Source organism: Pteronotus mesoamericanus, unplaced genomic scaffold (assembly GCF_021234165.1).
Source record: "Pteronotus mesoamericanus isolate MK-2021 breed Mesoamerican mustached bat unplaced genomic scaffold, CSHL_Meso_final contig_124, whole genome shotgun sequence".
Classification (NCBI taxonomy): domain Eukaryota; kingdom Metazoa; phylum Chordata; class Mammalia; order Chiroptera; family Mormoopidae; genus Pteronotus; species Pteronotus mesoamericanus.
The window spans coordinates 4,460,409-4,480,661 of record NW_026555051.1 but is presented as its reverse complement, the minus strand read 5'-3'; the positions used below and the strand labels follow the sequence as shown (position 1 = coordinate 4,480,661).

General features: G+C 35.2%; 1 protein-coding gene across 2 annotated transcripts in view; it reads left to right on the top strand.

The window, feature by feature from the left end:
• The window catches only part of IFT74 (intraflagellar transport 74), a 97,524-nt gene that overhangs the window by 55,484 nt on the left and 21,787 nt on the right, over nt 1-20,253 (top strand). For both annotated transcript variants that reach the window (XM_054588118.1, XM_054588124.1), the window contains exons 14-16: nt 13,088-13,141; nt 14,569-14,666; nt 15,719-15,845. In XM_054588118.1, coding sequence (XP_054444093.1) covers nt 13,088-13,141; nt 14,569-14,666; nt 15,719-15,845 — 279 coding nt within the window. The remainder of the gene's footprint in view (nt 1-13,087; nt 13,142-14,568; nt 14,667-15,718; nt 15,846-20,253) is intronic.

Below are 20,253 nucleotides of genomic sequence, written 5' to 3'. Positions count from 1 at the left end.
ATTACTTATGTTCAGTATGTACAAAAGTTATTTTAATTGCTTTTGCAAATTTTCAGAAAAGTTGTACTGTTTTATACAACCACAACAGTATATGAAATTCTTCCTCACCAGTGCTAGTTGTTATAAATTTCTTAGTTTTTGTCAGTCAAGATAATATACACTTTCCTGACAACTCACTGTTCTCAAAAGCCTGAATTTGTGGTACTATCATGATCCACAAGGTGGGGCTAGTTTTCTGGATGTCTACATACACAGATACAGTTTGATGAATAGTTAATAAAAATATAATCACATACCTCCCCAAGAAGTATTTTGGGCATTATTACTTACTATAAATTATTCCTTCATTTTCAGAGAATAGATCTTCCCAGGTTGATTAAATTATAAAACTATCATGTGATTATTAATATAACATATACAGGTATCTAAATATCTTATTGCTACAGTGTGATAAATATCATAATAGAAGTATACATAAAATGCTACAGGATCTTTCAGTTACTGTTGTAAACTCTGAATGATCTCATTGCAATTTATTCTACGATTTATATGTTTCTTTCAAGAGCAGTAAAAATGTGAAACATAACACTTTTCTTTTTGTTGGTTGTCTGTAGGGTACTTCTTTATACTCAGAGTTCCAAGGCCTAGGTTGGAAAGTTTTTATTCTTCGGTTATTTCAGATGAAATGGAATTTATAAAGACAGAATAGTTTTATTTTAGAGCACAGATTCTGGATTCAGATCTGGGTTGTGCTATTTTACTGTCTGATCGTGGAATTGCTATTTGACCTTTATGTACCTTAGTTTTTTCATCTTTACAGTGGAGGTAGTAACAGTAGCTACATATCTCTTAGGGTTGCTGTGAAAATTAGATTGGGGTGTGTGTGTGTGTGTGTGTGTGTGTGTGTATAACTTTCCTGGTGATTTTTCCCAAAACATATTTTGTAAAGTATTTTCCCACTAACATTTTCCCCATAACATAAAAATAACCTACTTAATTTTAGTTTGGTTTAACTTCTGATATCTGAGTTTCAAATGGCATATATTCATTGCTATTCTAGTTTCTAAATATACGTTCAGTGAAGAAGAATGGATCATTGCTTATTGTCCAATTTTGAGATTGGATAAACTACATTTTATATCTTTCTTTATAATGGTGGTATTATCTCCAGACCACATATATCTGCACCATCTGAAACTTATTAGAAATAAAAATTCTTGGGTACTACCCCAGAACTACTAAGTATGAAACGTAGGGGATAGGGCTTAGCAATTTGTTTCAGCAAATCCTCCTGGTGATTCTAATGCATGTTAAAGTTTAATAATCACTACTCTTTGCAGTAACTAAGGCTTTGTATTCTATTTAGTACATGCCAAGGACTCCTCATTATAACATCTGATATTATTGACATTACTCCATTGACACAACTTCTACATAGTCCTTTTTCTTTTCTTTAAAATTATGAGGCTTTTAGCAATCATTTAATTCTTACATATTTAGAAATTATTATATTTTTAAAATGCCTTCAGTGTGTAGGAATAGAAATCTTGTCTGCATAGCTGTAAAGAAGTTTCCCTGATAAAATTTAAAACATTTGGGAGAGAATGCATCATTGGTAATTGGCTTAAATCTAAAGACAAAAGTTAGTTTAAAACATTAAGTTTATATGTACTCATTTTAACATACCAGTCTATTAGTAGTTGGTAAACTAGTTTACTATTTACTGCTATAATGAAAGATACGTGAGAAGTAGGTGGGAGAGAGAGACAATGTAAAAGGAGAATTTTATAGGACCTCAAACTAATTAAAATTGAAGTAGGAGTAGGAGAGGAGAAAGTGTCCTGGCTTACTAAAACATGTGAAAATGTCCTAGACTACATTAACAAAAAGATGAATATAGAGACTATGGGAAGTGATAGTCTCCATGGAATCCTAAGTTTCTTGACATCATATTTAAAAGGGATAACGAAGAACTGCAACTCACCAAATAGATTGAACAGAATGATAAAGAGAGTGAAACCATGCTACATAAAGAACACTCAAAGATAATGGGAGACTTCACTTGCCTCAGAAGGACCATAAGTCCTGGAAGGGAAAGAACCTGGATATATAAAAGTCCTTTGGGGTTTATTTCTACACCACCTCTCTAGTTTTATTTACTTTCTGCTACCCTTTCACCTCTGAAATCAGCAGGCCTGCCAAATTGGGGGCTTTTGAAGCTAGGAAAGTCACTAGCACAAACCTTGTTGGATATTGATCAAAAGACAGATTGGGGTAACTACTTGTTCTATAAAATGGCAATCAGACCTTTTCTAGGGTCAGAATTACTTTTCAGAATATAAAAATAAAGATAGCTCTGAGGAGAGCTCCAAGATGGTGGAGAAGTAGGTGGAAGCTACACTAACCTCCTCCCAGGAGCAAACTGGAATTACAACTAAATTATGGAAAAATCATCCTGAATAGCCAACTGAATGCTAGCCAGAGAGAGACCTTATAATCAAGGACTTACAGAAGAAACCACTTCACCACATGACTGAGCACTCCCTTCCAAGTGGCATCAGCCTGAGGGGAAGCAATAGCCCCACCCTCAGGAATACCTCTCACCCTGCCCTGTGGAGCTTAAAGGTGGCTGCTGAGGAGTACAACTGGAGGCTGGGGAGAGAGCAGAGGGTTCAGCCACCAGGATCACTATGCTGAGTCACCTCCCATACTACAGAAGCCATCTTTCCTGGGCAGAGCAATCCCCTCTGTGCAGAATCATCTTGGGGAGAATCAATAATGCCACCCACAGGAATCCCTCTCGCCTTCTCCTGTGGATCTTAAGCTGAGCTGCTGTCGAGTACAGTTGGCAGTTATATCAATGATAAAGCCTAACAGAAAGCCTGTAGACAAAGGCAGATCTCTGGGAGATCTGAGACTTTAGTTGACCCTCCCCGAGACCAGTGCTAGTTAAAAGCCAGCCTTGGTGCACAGCTTTGTTCTTTCTACACACACCCAGACCCAGCAGAGGGAGCCACAAGCTGTGGATCAATGATCGCTTCAAACAGGTTGCTCAGGGCCAATCATAGGCAGCATCTGACTAGGTCTATACCAGAGTCTCTGCAGGTCTATCTAATACACAGAAAGAAACAAACACAAAGAGGCAGCCAAAATGGGAAGACAAAGAAACAGGCCCCAAGTGAAAGAACAAGAGAATTCTCCAGAAGAAGAACTAAATGAAATGGAGGTAAACAATTTAACAAATGTAAAGTTTAGAGTGATTATTAGAAGGATATGCAACAGCATGAAAAAAAGACATAAAAACCATTAAAGAAAAGGACCAGCCATAAATAAAGAATACAATATATGGAATAAATAATACAGTGAAGGAAAAAAAGCACAAAAACAGTAGGTTAGATGAAGGAGAAGATCAAATCAGTAGTTTTGAAGACATGGTAGAAAAAACACCCAAGCAGAGCAGCAAAAAGAAAAAAGAATTTTTAAAAATGAGAGTTTAAGAAACTTTTGAGACAACATGAAGCGTAACAAAATCTGTATCATGGGAATACCAGAAGGAGAAGAGAATGAACAAGAGATCAAAAACCTATTTGAAGAAATACTGGCTGAAAACTCCCCTAACCTGGTGAAAGAAACATGCATGTAAGTCAAAGAATCACAGAGTCCCAAACAAAATGAACACAAAGTGGCCCACACCAAGATGCACCATGATTAAAATGGCAAAGTTTAAAGACAAGAGGAGAACTTTAAAAACTGCAAGAGAAAGACAACTAGTTACCTGCAAGGTTACTCCATTACTGACATCTGATTTCTCAACAGAAACATTTCAGGCCATAAGGGATTGACATGAAATATTCAAAGTGATGAAAAGCAAGGATCTACAACCAAGGCTACTTTACCCACAAGGCTATCATTTAAAATTGAAGGAGAAATAAAGAGTCTCCTAGACAAAAAAAAACTAATGGAGTTTGTTAATATCAAACCAGTACTGCAACAAATGTTAAAGGACTTGCTTTGAGGAGAAGAAGAAGAAGAAGGAAAAAGAAAAGGGGGGAAAAAGGGGAAAATAGCTAAAAAATAAAATGGCACTAAATACCTATCTATAAATAATCACCTTAAATGTAAATGGCTTAAATGCTCCACCCAAAAGACATAGGCTATCTGAATGGATAAGAAAATAGACCCATGTATGTGCTATGTCTAAGAGTCCCACCTTAGACTGCAAGATACAGACTAAAAGTAAAGGAAAGGAAGAAGATATTTCATGCATGTTGAAAGGAAATGCAAAAGCTGGGTAGCAATGCTTATAGCCAACAAAATAGACTTTAAAACCAAGTCTATATATAGTAATAGACAAAAAAGGACTCTACATAATGATGAAGGGGAATATACAAGAGGATATAACTCTAGTAAACATTTATGCACCCAACATAGGAGCTCCTAAATACGTAGAGAAAATTTTGATGGACATAAAGGGAGAGATTGACAGAAATACAGTAATAGAGGATTCCAGTACCCAATTGACGTCAATAGCTAGATCTTTCAGTCAGAAAATCAAGACAGTGGCCGTAATTGATACACTGTATCAAATGTATTTAACTGATATCTACAGAGCGTTCAACACAGAGCAGCAGAATATACATTCTTCTCAAGTGCACATGGAACATTTTCTAGGTATGACCACATGTAAGGGCATACAACAAGTCTCAATGAATTTAATAAGATTGAAATTATATCAAGCATATTCTCTGACTACCATGCTATGAAACTAGAAATAAATCACAAGAAGAAAACTGAAAAATATACAGACATGGAAGCAGAGTAACATGTAATTAAACAATGAATGAATCAAGAAAGAGATCAAGAAAGAAATCAAAAGTTACCTTGAAACAAATGAAAATGAGAACACAACAACCCAAAATCTGAGGGACACTGAGAAAACAATCCTAAGAGGGACATTCATAGCCTTAGGGGCCTATCTCAAGAAAAAAGAAAATTTTCAAATAAACAAACTTTACACTTAAAGGAACTAGAAAGATAACAAAAAACAAAGCCCCAAGTGAGCAGAAAGAAGGAAATAATAAAGATCAGAGCAGAAATAAATTAAATAGACCTGGAAAAAAGTAGAAAAGATCAATGAATCCAAGACCTTGTTCTTTGAAAAGATAAATAAGATTGACCAACTAACCAGACTTATCAAGAAAAAAAAGACAGAGGACCCAAATAAATAAAATCGGATATGGAAGAGGTATAATAACAACTGACACCAAAGAAAAAAAATACAAAAGATTTTAAGAAAATATAAAAAACTATATGCCAATAAATTAGATGATCTGGACAAAACTGATAAATTCCTAGAAACATACTACCTTCTAAACCTACCAGGAAAAATCAGAGAATCTGAATAGACAGATTACCACTAGTGAAATTGAAGCAGCACTCAAAAAACTCCCAACAAACAAGAGCCATAGACCAGATGGCTTCACATGTGACTTTTACCGAACATTCCAAGAAGAACTAACAGCTCTTCTTCTCAAACTATTTCAAAAAATTCAAGAAGAAGACACCCAAGCTCATTTTACAAGGCCAACATTATCCTAATTCTAAAACCAGATAAAAACACTACAAAAAAAAGAAAATTGTAGACCAATATCCCTGATGAACATAGATGCTAAAATCCTTAGCAAAATATCAGAAACTGAATGCAGCAATACATCAAAAAGATCATACACCATGGACCATAATGGTCCCAGAATAAATACTTCTATTCTGGGAATGCAAGTTTGGTAAAATATTCATTTATCAATAAATGTGATGATACACTACATAAACAAAATGAAAGCTAAAACCACATGATTCAGTGCAATTCCTATCAAGATAACAAAGATGTATTTCACAGAACTAGACCAAACATTTCAAAGATTTATATGGAACCACAAAAGACCCTGAACAGTCTACAGAGACCTTGAGAAAGAAGAACAAAGTTGGGAGAATCATGCGTCCTAATAACAAACTATACTATAAAAGCCATAGTAATCAAAACAGTATGGTACTGGCATAAAAACAGACACATAGATCAATGAAACAGAATGGAGAGCCCAGAAATAAACCCACACACTTATAGTCAATATTTGACAGAAGAAGCAAGTACATACGATGGGCTAAAGATAGTTTATTCAATAAATGATGTTGGTTAAATTGGACAGATACATGCAAAATGAAACTAGACCACCTTCTTACCCCACACACAAGAATAAATTCAAAGTGGATTGAAGAATTACATGTTAGAACCAAAAATATAAAATTTCTAGAATAAATTTACTGCCCATGTTTAGGCAGTAAAATCTTGGACATTTCTCATAGCAATATTTTTTTCTGATCTATCTCCTCAGGCAAGGCAAACGAAAGAAAAAATAAACAAATGGGACTACATCAAATTAAAAAGTTTTGCATGGCAAAAGTAACCATTAACAAAATAAATAGACAACCCACTGAATGGGAGAACATATTCACCAATACCTCTGATAGGGATTAATATCCAAAATTTATAAAGAACTTACAAAACCCAACACCAAGAAAAGAAACATTCTAATTTAAACATGGGCACTTCTCTGTAGAGGACATACAGATGGCCAGTAGACATATGAAAAGATACTCAGCTTCACTAATCAGAGAAATGCAAATTAAAACCACAATGAGATATCACACCTGTCAGAATGGCTGTCATCTATAAATCAACAAACAACAAGTTCTGGTGAGGATGTGGAGAAAGGGGAACCTTTTTGCACTGTTGGTAGGAATGCAGATGGTGCAGCTGCTATGGAAAGCAGTATGGAGAAATCTCAAAAATTAAAAACGGAACTGCCTTATGACCCAGCAATTCCATTTTTGGGAATTTATCCTAAGAAACCTGAAACACTAATTTGAAAGAACATAAGCACCTCTATGTGCAGCATTATTTACAATTGCCAAGATATGGAAACAACCCAAGGGTCCATCAATAGATAAATGGATATAACAACTATGGAATACTACTCAGCCATAACAAAGGAAAAAATTTTACCCTTTGTGACGGTATGGATGGATCTGGAGAACATTATGCTAAGTGAAATAAGCCAGTCAGAGAAAGACAAATACCATACGATTTCACTCACATGTGGAGTCTAATGAATGAAGAGATTGTACAAGCAAAATAGAAGCAAGAGTCCTAGAGTCTGACAGCTCTGGGGGTCAGGGTGAGGAGATGGAGGAAAAAGGAATCTTGGGCATAGACAACAGTGTGGTTAATTTGGCGGGGTGGCAGGGGGGAATAAGGAGGATAAAGGTAATGGAAAAAATATGATAAAAAAATAGATAGCTCTGTAATCCCTGAATTATAAGAACATCATTTGGTCACAGGAAAGTAAGAGTCAGATGAACATACTGACAGTGAGGACAAAGGTGGTTGTAGTGATGCTCAGCCCCTTGATTGTACAAAAAGATTATATTTCTCTTACTCCAGTGGCTGGCTAGCAGAGTATCAAAAAGCAATAGTATCTTTTCTGCAAATATCCTGATTGGTTTGTAACAGTCCATTCCCATGTTTTCTTTTCTTCCTCTAAAGAAAGGCCTAAATTAATAGTATAAATTTTGAAGTACTTAATAGAGTATACATTTCTTGAAGGAAAAATATATTATGCATCTCTGTAATTTCTACATTGCCTGTTAAAGTGTCATGCTGATGTATACTTTATGAAAACCCCTTGGACCCTTTTCACCCATCTAGTTACCATAGTATTTCATGCATACCCCAGTTATAGTATTTGTGTTGCATTGTAACTTTTTATTTTTAAACACCTAATAGATTGTAAACCCTTCTAGGAAAGACTGGTAGCTTATCTTGTTCATGTTGATATCCATAGCAACTGTTAGAGTATCTGGCACATGGTAGGTACTCAGTAAATTTGGTCAAGTGCTCAGAACTTGAGGGTAGTTCTGAAATCACCCCGTGTCCTTTTCCTCTCCTTTGGTCTTCATATTCTTGATTTTACTACAGTAGATTCTTTGCACCTCCAGTAGTATATACTGATCATCTTCTCCATATCTATGATCTTGTCCTCTCTTGTGATTGCAAATCTAAGGACAGATTTGCTAACTCCCTTCCTTAGTTAGCAAATCCTTAGGATACCCCACACCTGAATATTGCCCTCCACAAGCTGCTGCGTGGTGCGCGGGGTAGCACCCAGTCCAGGCAACTACTGCAGTGGGGGACAGAGTGCAGCTCGGGGAGCATGGTGTTCCAGGATCTGAGGATTACCATCCGGGGCCAGCTGAGATGGGACCTGGGACTCTGAATCCTGCAAAGCCGTCCCGAGGGTGTCACAGATTGGAGGAATAAGCACAAGTCGTCGCAAACACTTCTCTGTTTGCCAGGAGAGGGGACGTAGCATGTCCCCCTAGTCGGGAAGGCCCCAAGTCCCTTTGTTCAGAGGCTTTTATTGAAAGGGTTATCAGTGGGGCTAGGTAAGAGAAATGCACAGGTTATCTCATTACATCAGTGTGTTAATGTTTACAGAGAATAGGTGATGTTTTAAAGAAAACAAATGGCATGAACACACTGATTTACCTGGGTCCGAGAGGAGACTAGTACACAAGTGAGAGGACTAAACATGAGAGCGTAGTAAACATAAGAGTGCCCAAGGGTATAGGGTTAGGTTTGTGAATAATGTAAATTTCCATGCCAGTATGAGCTGGCTATAGCTTCTGAGGGAAAAACAAAGCATACTTTACATAATTTACTTTTAGGCCTGATTTCCCTGGGAACTGCCAGGTTCAGTTTAGGACTGTCTCTGGTATTGTTTCGAGCCTAAGCCAGGGAACTGCCAAGAGACAAGGAGACTTCTTTCAGATAGAATGAGAAATCCAGCCATGTCCAAGCTGAGCTAAGGGGTGTGGGCCTTTTTGCCCTTTCTCCGTGTCCCCCATCCCTATGGCTGCTACCCATACCGGCCGAGGTCTGTCTTAGGTCGTTTTTCTCCGCATGAGAAAAAACTTACCTGCCATGGATCACCGACCATAACAGGGTCAAGCAGGGGGATGCGAGGGAGGCAGGGGTTATGACCCTGCCAGAGGGGACAGGTTTTGTCTCCTCAGGGGCCTGTTTCTCCAAGGCCTCTCTGATTATTTCCAGCCTTGGGGCCCTCCCGCCTGCCAGTGAGGTTACAGTTCCTGAAACCAAACAGGGCATTTCCCAACAATGAGTCCCTCACATATTAATCCTCCAACTAAGCAATCACAAAATAGAACAGTTCACTAGTGCCCTGACCTCTTTTCTCCTTAACATCAGTGTATGGGAAGAGGTTTTATAAAGCTTGGGAATCTGTTAAGAGGTATGGGAGCTCTGTCCTAACTAATCCAGCTGGCAGCTCTATAGCTGGAGACTTTGACCAGGTATGTCTTCAGCTCAATTTGATGGCAACTAGGAACATGGATTTGAGAGAGCAGAAGGGAGGAAGATCACAGGTTTCTGACTTGGATGATAAGTGTATGGTGAAGGACTTCTAAATGTAATATGGAATCCAGAGGGCTGCAGAGTGTGAGGAGGAAGACTGATGAGTCTAATTATGGATATGCTAGTATTAGGATGTCCTAAACTATATCTAGATGAATATTCAATATATCTAGTAAGTAATTGGATAAAACAATCTGAAAATTAGTGAAAAGGTCAAATTTAGGAGCTCTTAAACCACAAGAATAAGTGGGATTTCCTTGGATATAATGTAGCATTAAAAAGTCAACTAATGCTACAAACAGCAGAACCAATTAATTTAAAAGAAGAAAACAGCAGAACCAATTAATTTAAATGAAGAAAAAAGAGAAAACCATGAAGAGAAGGCAGAGAAGGAATTATCTGAAAATAAGAAAACCTAGAAAAGCTGCCCTCAACAGAAAATGTAAGGAGAAAAGTTGAAAGAAGGCAGGATATATCAATAGTGTCAGATAATGCAGAGTAAGGTAAGAGTTGGAAACTGCCCCTGAATTTGATAATTGAGTAAGGAGTCATATAATCTTATTGAGAACAACTTCGTTGGAATGGCAGGAGGCAAAGCCTCATTGTGCTGTCTTGAGGTCTAATATAGGGGTCCCCAACCTCTGGGCTGTGGATCAGTACTGGTAACCGTCCAGCCTGTTAGGAACCAGGCCTCACAGCACTTGAATCATGCCAAAACTATCCCCCACCCCTGTGGAAAAATCGGCTTCCACCAAAGTGTCCCCTGGTACCAAAAATATTGGGGGACCGCTGGTCTAACAGCAAGATAAGGAACTGGAAACAACATGTGTAGGAAATTCTCTTAAGTTTAGAAGAGGACTCCTGGCTGGCATGACTCAGTTGGTTACAGCATGCACCTAAAGGCTCGGGGTTCCATTCTGGGTCAGGGCATGTACCTAGGTTGTGGGTTTGACCCCCCATTCGGGAGGTGTGCAGGAGACAACTGATAAATGTCTCTCTCTTTCCCCTTTTCCTTCTCCCTCTTCCTCTCCGCTCCCCCCACAATAAACATATCCTTAAAAGATTTTTAAAAGAGAAGAAAGATGACTTAAATTTCTGTAAAGCCTAGGTTGGACGCCTCTTCCTAATCCCTCAATGCCTGACTAATCTCTCAAGAGTGCAACTTCCTAGACAGCCACAACAAGAAACTAAGATTTTCTTAGAAACCTAGGCCATGGCAGGTTCAGCAGATACTAAATTTTCTGCTGCTTCTTGTAGGTTATATAATATTTACATGCACATTACCCTCCTCTGAGGGCATTCCAGATCATGTGTGCTACAGTCGCTAATTCTTTCTCTTTGTTGCCAACTCAAAATACATTGCCATAAGGTAAGTGAATGGTGACATTATAGGACCAACCTTAATTTGTCTATAATCTATTTTTTTTTAAAACAGTCATTTACAAACTTTGTCATTTATTGTAAATTTACTCTTTCCACCCCCTCACAAATAAGTATGCTTTAGTTTGCTCTGAGACCATTGCTCTTCTTTTGAACTGAATAGTAGTCCATTAAAGTTGTTAATGCATTCAAAGCCTTAGTCTGAGTGAACCCAATGTTTTCTGTTGGTTCTGGATGTTTCATGGCTAGGAATTCATGATCGCTGGGTAATCATTCTACTATCCTTAGACAGTGGCTTTTATTTTCCACTTTTTACTAATAGTATGGTTTAGGGGGCCTTGACAAGATTTTCTTTGTATCAGGGCTGTCCTCAATGAGCTTCAGAAAAATATTTTCAGATCAGAAAGAAAAATGGCTATTTGCTGGCCAAGGCCTCTGACTTTGCCTTCACCTTTATGTAGTCCTGTCTCTCTTCCTACCAAGAAAGTCTGTATACAAGTAGAACTCCATGCCTCCATATAATTAGGAGCTCTACCCAATTATCTTCCTTTCTACCCTAACTTTATTGCTACTATAGCCAGTACTTGGAAAAATGATATACCTTATAGAGGGATATATGGAACGCAGGCTAACCATTGGGTTTTAGCCTCTGGACTCTTAACCATTGGCTCCCCCATTTTCTTTGAACTCTTCTTCCTAAAGTTCTTCCATATGCTGGTTCCTCATTAGAAACCCCCTTAGGAATCTGTAGCCTATTATTCCCTCTCCCCTTGCTGGACATTAACTTAACAAGCTTCCTTAGCCTCTCCAGAATAGAGCAAACACAAATTTATTCAGCTTACTCTACCTGGGCCCAGGTGGAACATGGCTGCAACTATCTCACAAGTCCAAAAAAATACCATGTGCTTCCAAAACTCAATTTTGGTTACACTGAATATCCGGTTGTCATAAAGTAATTGTGATCCACCTTTGCTGATGGTCCCTTTATGCAGTTACAGTGTCAGATTTCATCCATCTGTCTGGCTCTCAGATTTTTGCCCTTTTAAACATGTCTTTTACATATATTAAATGAAACATCCAAAATGGCTGTAAACAGCAGCTTCTTCAACTTACTTCTCTTTTTAATTAATAATACCACCATGTTCTCAGTTACTCAAGTAGAAACCTGGGAATCATATTTGACTTCTCCCTGTTTAACCATCACCAAAATCCATTCACTCTGCCTCTTAAGTGTCTCAAACAAATATTCACAACCTTACATCCTCATCTGCTACCACTCTGCTCCAGGAAACCTTCACCTTTCACCCAGATTACTGTGACTGTCTCCTAACTAGGCTTATTACCTCTGTCTTACTTCCCTTTGATTCTTCAGGCTAGAAATATTTTTCAGAAATGCAAACTGACCATTTTTTCTCCTGCTTAAAATTCTTCAGTAATTTTACCATTGTCCATAGAAGGAAGTCCAAACTTTTCTAATGTGTGTTTTTAAGATCTCTCATAACCTAGCTCATCTTTGTGCCACTTCTTCACTTACATTCTCTGCCTCAGTCATACCACTCTTTCAGTTTTTGTTCTATCATATCCATCCTCACCTTCAAATTTCTGTACTTGTAATGCTTTGACTTTGAAATTAATCTTTTATATTTTGACCAAGTAACTCTTATTCATTTATTCTTTATAATGAAGTCTTAATAGTACTTCTTTAGAGAAAATTTCCCTGAACCCCTCAACTAAATTAGTTTTCCTTGCCCTGGGCTTCTATATATAATACCCTTTATTTTTCGTGATAGCACTTAGTACATTTTCATTTAAATTATTTGTTAAATGCCTACACTTTAAACTTTGTGGGGGAAGTCACCTGCTGTCTTGCTTGTTTATATGAGCTACTCAAAGATGGAATGAACTTTCTTGGGAGTTTATGTTTCCCATCACCTGTAGTGTTCGTGTGTAGGTTGAATAGCTCCAAGTTGGAACTGATATAGAGAAGGACTTAAGTGTTTAAGTCCTTTCCAGTCAGGAGATTCCTTTTTTTCAAGTAGTCAAAAATGCAAATATTGCTGTTTTAAAAGATTCTTTAAGTCAGTGTACAAGAATTACACCTAATTGAAAATATTGAATATTCAATGACTAATGGCATATGGAGCACCTGGAGATATTTCTAATTTAGAGCATTGTATCTGGAGTTTTTGAAATTAATGTTATATTTTGTATCTCTTATAGGTGAAATGAATCAGAAGTACAAGGAGCTAAAAAAAAGAGAGGAAAATATGGACAGTAAGTGTTAGTCTTATAAATATGAAAATAATGTATGTTCAAGTAGCTCTTCATTTATACCAAATCAGAGATCTCATTTTGGGAGGATACAATGGCTAATAAATGCAGAAGTGTGAACATTCAAAGCATTGGCCTTGAAGGATTACTAAATATCTAGCATAGTTAGGGGATAAGAAAAGACTTTGGAAAAGGTAAAGAATTCGGAAAAGGTATGTGTTTATATGAGTGTATGTTAGGAATAGATTCGAAATCTAGTATTTATAGTCTGCATAATGAACCTATAGACCACTTACTGATTGAATATTGAAGAGTCTCTTTCACCTGCTTCATTATGTTCACCTTTAATACCTTTCTCCTTTTTTGTAGCTTTTACAATATTTATTTAATTATTTATCGTTACTTGGTTCTGTAACTAGCTGAAATTTAGTAGCCTTTGATTGTACCTTCCCTAAGTCTGATGTCAATAGTTACCTTCATAGACGTATGCTATAGAACAGTAATTGCTAACTCTGATTTAACAAAATCCCATCTTTCCTGTAAAATCTCAGTAAGTACCAAAAATTATATCAAAATTCATTGTTTTATGCTAACAGTAAAATTATTTTTAACTGTAAGTTTTTTTTTTGGAAGATCCATAGAAATACTTTAAGAATGTAAATAAGCATATTGTGTAGTGGTTCTATATTAGACAAGAAAAAGAATGATTTCTTAGAATATTTATAATCTGAATAAATTATTAAACTTAGTTGAGATTAATGTAGCATTATAAGTAAAACACATTTTCAGATAATATAGGTAATTATTAATATTATTTGAAGAAGTAAAGTTAGTAGCTAATTATAGATGTTAATAATTGTAGATGTATCAAATAGATCCTCTGTAAACACAGAAATTTTTTTTTCTGATCACCTTTTTATCAGCTCTTACTTCTGGACCTATATAAGTTTTTAGTTTACTTGTATCATAAAAGGTCATAACAATTAAGCTTTTAAACATTTGAAAGTTTATAGCCCTGGCTGGTGTGGCTCAATGTATTGAGCACTGGTCTGAGAACCAAAACGTCACTGGTTCTGTTCCTGGTCAAGACACATGCCTGGGTTGCAGGCCAGGGCCCCAGTTGGGGGTGTGCAAGAGGCAACTGATCAATGTTTCACACATCAATATTTCTACCCCTCTCTTTCTCCCTCTTTTCCCCCCCTCTCTAAGAAACAAATAAAATCCTTAAAAAATAGAAAATAAAAAACAGTAAAAGTTTGAAAGTATGCAGAAATGTTCTTATTGAGTAATTACTTTGGTTTAATAAAATTTTAAACACTGATAGTTTAAAATTTGCTTTTCTAAAATGTACTCTTAAGGCCTACAAATCAGAGTTTATATAATGTTAAGTATGTGAACAGTAGCCCGTCATCATATTTCTCAATTGGCAGCTTTTATTGAGACTTTTGAGGAAACTAAGAATCAGGAATTGGAACGGAAGGCACAGATAGAAGCCAATATTGTTGTGCTTTTGGAGCACAGTAGTCGGGTAAGTACTGTGTATCTGTCCTTGTGTCCTCATTATCTTTACTGTAACTACCTTTTCCAATAAAACTAAAAAATGCAGCAGTTTACTATTACATTCAAACTGTTTCCTTTAACTCTGACCAGTGTGGCATAGTTGGTTGGGCAGAGTCTTGCAAAGTCAAAGGTTATTGGTTTGATTTCTGATCATGGCACAGGCCCAGGTTGTAGGTTTCTCTTTCACCTTGATGTTTCTTTCCCTCTCTTTCTCCCTCCCTTTTCCCCTCCCTATAAATAAATGCATAAAATTTTTAAATAATAAATAAATAGTGTTTCCTTTAAATTCTCTTGTTATTTTATTTCCTTAAGCTATTAATTTTTATCTTTTTATCAAAATTTAGCTAATTAGTTGGTTGATGGGGGAAAAGATGGCGTATGTCAATATTATATATATGTATACGATACCAATACTCAACAGTAACTGAAGAACTAATTCAGAGCAATTACTAAGATTCTCTTCCATTGTTAATCTATGTGAACTTTCAGAGGTAGCATTTGCACAGATAAACTGCAAAATCAGGGTATGTTATATTGGAAAATGTTAATATATATGTTAATATATTTTTTACACTGCAATTTGTATTATAAATAGAAGGAATTCTGTTCTTATAAGAATGTACAAGAGAACAAGATACTGTAATGAGTATCTTGATTCTGCAAAACATGTTTATCGAGCAGCCACTAGTGTGTGGTAACATGGGGGGAAAAATGCGTTACTTCCTTTCAATATTCTTAGTGTTTTAAGACTCAGATCAGTTCTTAAAATAGTGTTGTTGAATTCTTTATGCAACTAAATAAAGCAAATGTAAAAAAATTTTAAATTTTAATTTAGCCTATTCTTACTGAGAAAACTTGATTTGAATCTCACTTTATTCTTCTATAAAATATATATAATAAATGATGTATTTTTAAAAATATCCAGTCAAAGCATTCAGTCCTTTAGCAGTATTCCCTAAGAGGTTTATTGGAGAGTTAAATTGGTACAATTTTTTCATTTTTATTTCTCTGAAAAAACAGAATATAAATCGTATGAAACAGATATCCTCTATCACCAATCAAGAACTGAAGATAATGCAGGATGATCTCAATTTTAAATCTACTGAAATGCAGAAATCACAAAGTACAGCTAGGAATTTGACTTCAGGTGAGAAAACAACCTAGATTTTAAAAATCTCTTTCTTTTTCTCTAACAAAATGGAACTTTTAAAATCTACTAATGTTATTCTCTTTGATTTTTTTTTAAACACTGAGGATATAATTTATGAATATCAATTGCTCCAGTTATTTATGGTCTCAGAATTTTGTCTAATTTTTCACATCAACTTAATACTATTTCATTGGATAGTCTTCCTCTATATTCTGCTATAACTTGGATATTTCCACATAAAAAAAAATCCTGCCTCTTTTCAACCTGGGGGAATAACAAGTAAACAATTATAATATAAAGAAATATTGCTATGATAGAAGCATAGGAGCAATGAAAGTACATGCAGTGGGCTCATAGTCACCTCAGTCGGGGTAATTTGGAGAGGTATCCTAGAGGAGACAATGTTTTCATTATAATTAGTTTCAACCATGATGACTAACACAAGAACAGAGCAACACGGTCTAACAGAAATGTAATGCCAGCCACATATATAATGTTACATTTCCTAGTAGCCATGTTAAAAAATTAAAAAGGGAGAGATGAATTTTAATAACATATTTAACCCACTGTATTCAAAATATTTTAACATGTAATCAACATAAAAATGGTCAATGGCATTTTTAAATCATAGCACATCTAACTTTGGACTAGACACATTCAAATGCTCAAAAGCCATTTGTGGGTAGTAGCTGTCATTTGGATAATATAGGCTGATATTAAAAACAAATACACAAAATTGATCTAAAAGAGCCTAGGATAAATTCATGTAAAAATTTGTATGGAACCTTTCAATTTTGAACTACTGGATTCTAACTATGGGTGTTCTTTATACTAACACAGGTAGCAACATTGAATTAGTTATGCTTTTATTTGTCTACTTGGAATTACTTGGCAATTAGTGAAATCATGGTGAATGAAACTAAATATTTGCTCACTTAAAAATGTTGACAGAATCTTGAACTATAGTAATGGATCCATAATGTCCATTTATCTGGAATCCAAAAATCTAAAAAGCTCTTGGCAGCAAAACCTAATCTGACCTGGACTGACATGAAGCTATTTATAGTCTTTAAGTATCCTACCTAGTGTGACTGTTCATATGTTTTGCTGCAGTAGTGTTCATGGACTTGATGATAGGTTGCTGCCTCAGACTCTGCAGTGGAAGTTACATAATAATCAGTACATGTACTGTATTACTTTTCTAAAATCAGAAGAATTCTGTATTCTAACATGCAAACTCTCTAGGAGATTTAAGGGATTATGGACCTATAAATATACACTGAATGCTATTAATATACAGTTGAATTTAAATTGATGTAAGTGAACATTTGTTATTATTCTACACATTTATTTTATCTGCCCTGATATGTTTAGAGTTTGTTTACCATAGTTTTATTTGTATATCTGAATTATATGCAAAACAACTAGAGGAGGTAATTCTAATTTGGATTATTACCTGCTATTGGTTTGATGACAGTTGTTTTTTAATTGTGATTAAAACACATAAAATTTACCATCTCAACCTTTTTAAGTATACAGTATAGCATTGTTAACTATATGCACATTTTGTGCAATAGATCTCTAGAACTTTTTCATTCTTACAAACCTGAAACTTATACCAATAAACAACAACCCCCCCCAACCACATCATATTTTCTGTTTCTATGAGTTTGACAACTTTAGATATCTTATATAAATGGAATTGTGCAATTTTTTTTTTGGTGAATGGTTCATTTACTTGTCATAATGTCCTTCAGAATCATCTATATTGTAACATGTAACAAGATTTCCTTCATTTTTAAGGCTGATATTCTGTTGTATTTACACACTACATTTTATTTATTCATTTATTTATTGGTGACCTTTACATTATTCCCTTTCAGCTATTGTGAATAATGTTGCATTGAATATGGATGTGCAAATATCTCTTTGAAATTCTATTTTCAATTCTTTCGGATTTATAGGACTGAATATTTTTACCTCTTTTGTCTTTTTCTATAAGCTAAAGCATTTTATGTTTCATTACTTCCTCTAGGAAATATCTTTTATTGAGTTTTAGACCATACTTTTTAAGTTTTTATTTATCTAAGGTTCATATTAATTCAAGTTTTTGCCTTGTTGAAGCCGTCTATGTAAATGACTGTTGAGAAACATATATTTTTAAAAAAGTAAATATCAGTACGAGGAATGAATTCAAATATCAGGACTTCGTATTCCTTTCATAATTTTATGCTTTGTGTTTACATTTTCTTTTAAAAACTATACATTATATTTTCTCCAGAGATGTAGAGTTGAAAAAGAATTGGGACAGGTTTCAATGAAGATAAGAATTTAGCTGATTACTATAATAAAAATTTTCCTGAAAATTTCCCTTATTAAGATTGGAATTTTCTTACCCCTGCAATTAATTTCATTTACTCAGTTATTTTTTTATGTTAATTTAAACCAAACATATAAATCATTTTTCCTCTTTCCTTAACACCATTACTCACAAGAAATTTCTTGTATCTGAAAATCACAGTTGGAGGTTTATATTTTTTTCACTTTTCAGAGATACTGAATTTTACATTTATCTTTTGTGAGTTGCCTCCCTTTTTGGCCCTTGAGGTTATAATCAGAACTCACCTTATTTTCCTAGTATACTCTATGTTTCTTAATGGGTCAATATGACCACCAAGGGGGCAAATTACTTCTTGGGGAAGGGTAAAAAAAAAATATTGCATATTATTATGCTTTATGGCCCTTCAAAGGGTCACTTACATAAACAGATAAAAATTACATCTCTAATCTAAAAATTTTATGAGAGGGAGGCAATAGGGTAAAGATATATATATTCTAAAAATGTCTCCTTAGGTGGACAATCTTGAAAACAAAGGTTGACTTAGAATTTTCTTTCTGGGTCCTGTCTTTATATGATTTTGGAATTAGGATAATTCTGGCATTGTAAAACAAGTTTGGGAGTCTTTCCTCCTCTTGAATTTTTTTGTTGCACTATGGGAAGGATAGGTGTTAGTTCTTTGAATATTTGGTAAAATTCTCCTGTAAAGCCATCCAGTCCAGGACTTTTGTTTGTAGGGAGTTTTATGATTACTGCTTCAATTTCATTAGGTGTATTCTTCCTGTCCAGATTCTCTGATTCCTCCTGATTCAGTTTTGGAAGATTGTATGTTTCTAGGAATTTATCCATTCTTCCAAATTGTCCAATTTGTTGGCATATAGTTGTTCGCAGTATTTTCTACAATCCTTTGTGTTCTTTGGTGTCAGTTGTTACTTCTCATTTGTTTCTGATTGTACTTATTTGGGTCCTCTATCTTTTTTCCTTGATGAGTCTGGTTAAAAGTTTGTCAATCTTATTTATCTTTTCAATGAACCAGCTCTTGGTTTCATTGATCTTTTGTATTTTCTTAGACTCTATTTTGCTTATTTCTGCTCTGATCTTTATTATTTCCCCCTTTCTTATCACTGTTCGCTTTGTTGTTCTTTTTCTAGCTCTCGTAAGTGTCAATTAATTTGTTTATTTGAAATTTTTCTTATTCCTTGAGGTAGTCCTGTAATGCTATGAATTTCCCTCTTAGGACTGCTTTTGCTGTGTCCCACAGATTTTGGGTTGTTGTTTTCTCATTTTCATTCATTTCAAGGTATCTTCTGATTTCTTCCTTGATCTCATTGTTAACTCATTCATTTTTCAGTAACATGTTATTTAGCCTCCATGTCTTTATGTGTTTTCAGTTTTTTTCTTGTGATTGATTTCTAGTTTCATACCACTATGGTCAGAAGAGATGCCTGATATGATTTTAATCTTAAATTTATTGAGACTTGTTTTGTGTCCTAACGTGGTATCCTAGAAAATATTCCACTGCGCTTGAAAAGAGTGTATATTCTGCTGCTCTGGGGTAAAATGCTATAAAGTCATCAATTAGATTTATCTAGTGTGTCATTTAAGACCAGTTTCCTTGTTGATTTGTGTCTGGAAGATTTTTCCATGGATGTCAATGTGTTGTTAAAATTTCACAGTATGTTTGCATTACTGTTGATCTCTTTCTTTATGGTCATCAAGATTTGCTTTACAGATTTAGGTGCTCCTTTGTTAGGTGCATAAATGTTTACAAGGGTTATGTCTTCTTGTTGGACTTACTCGATAGTGTCCTTCTTTGTCTTTTATTATAGCCTTTGTTTTAAAGTCTATTTTTGTCAGATATAGGTATTTCTCCCCCAGCTTTTTATTTTTCATTTTCATCTACATGAAATATCTTTTTTCATCCCTTTACTTTAGTGAATTTTTTGATTGGAGGTGAGTCTCTTGTAAACAACATGCATATGGGTCTTTTTTTTTTAATCTACTCTGCCACCCTGTGTCTTTTGACTGGAGCATTTAACCATTTATATATAATATGATTTTTGATAG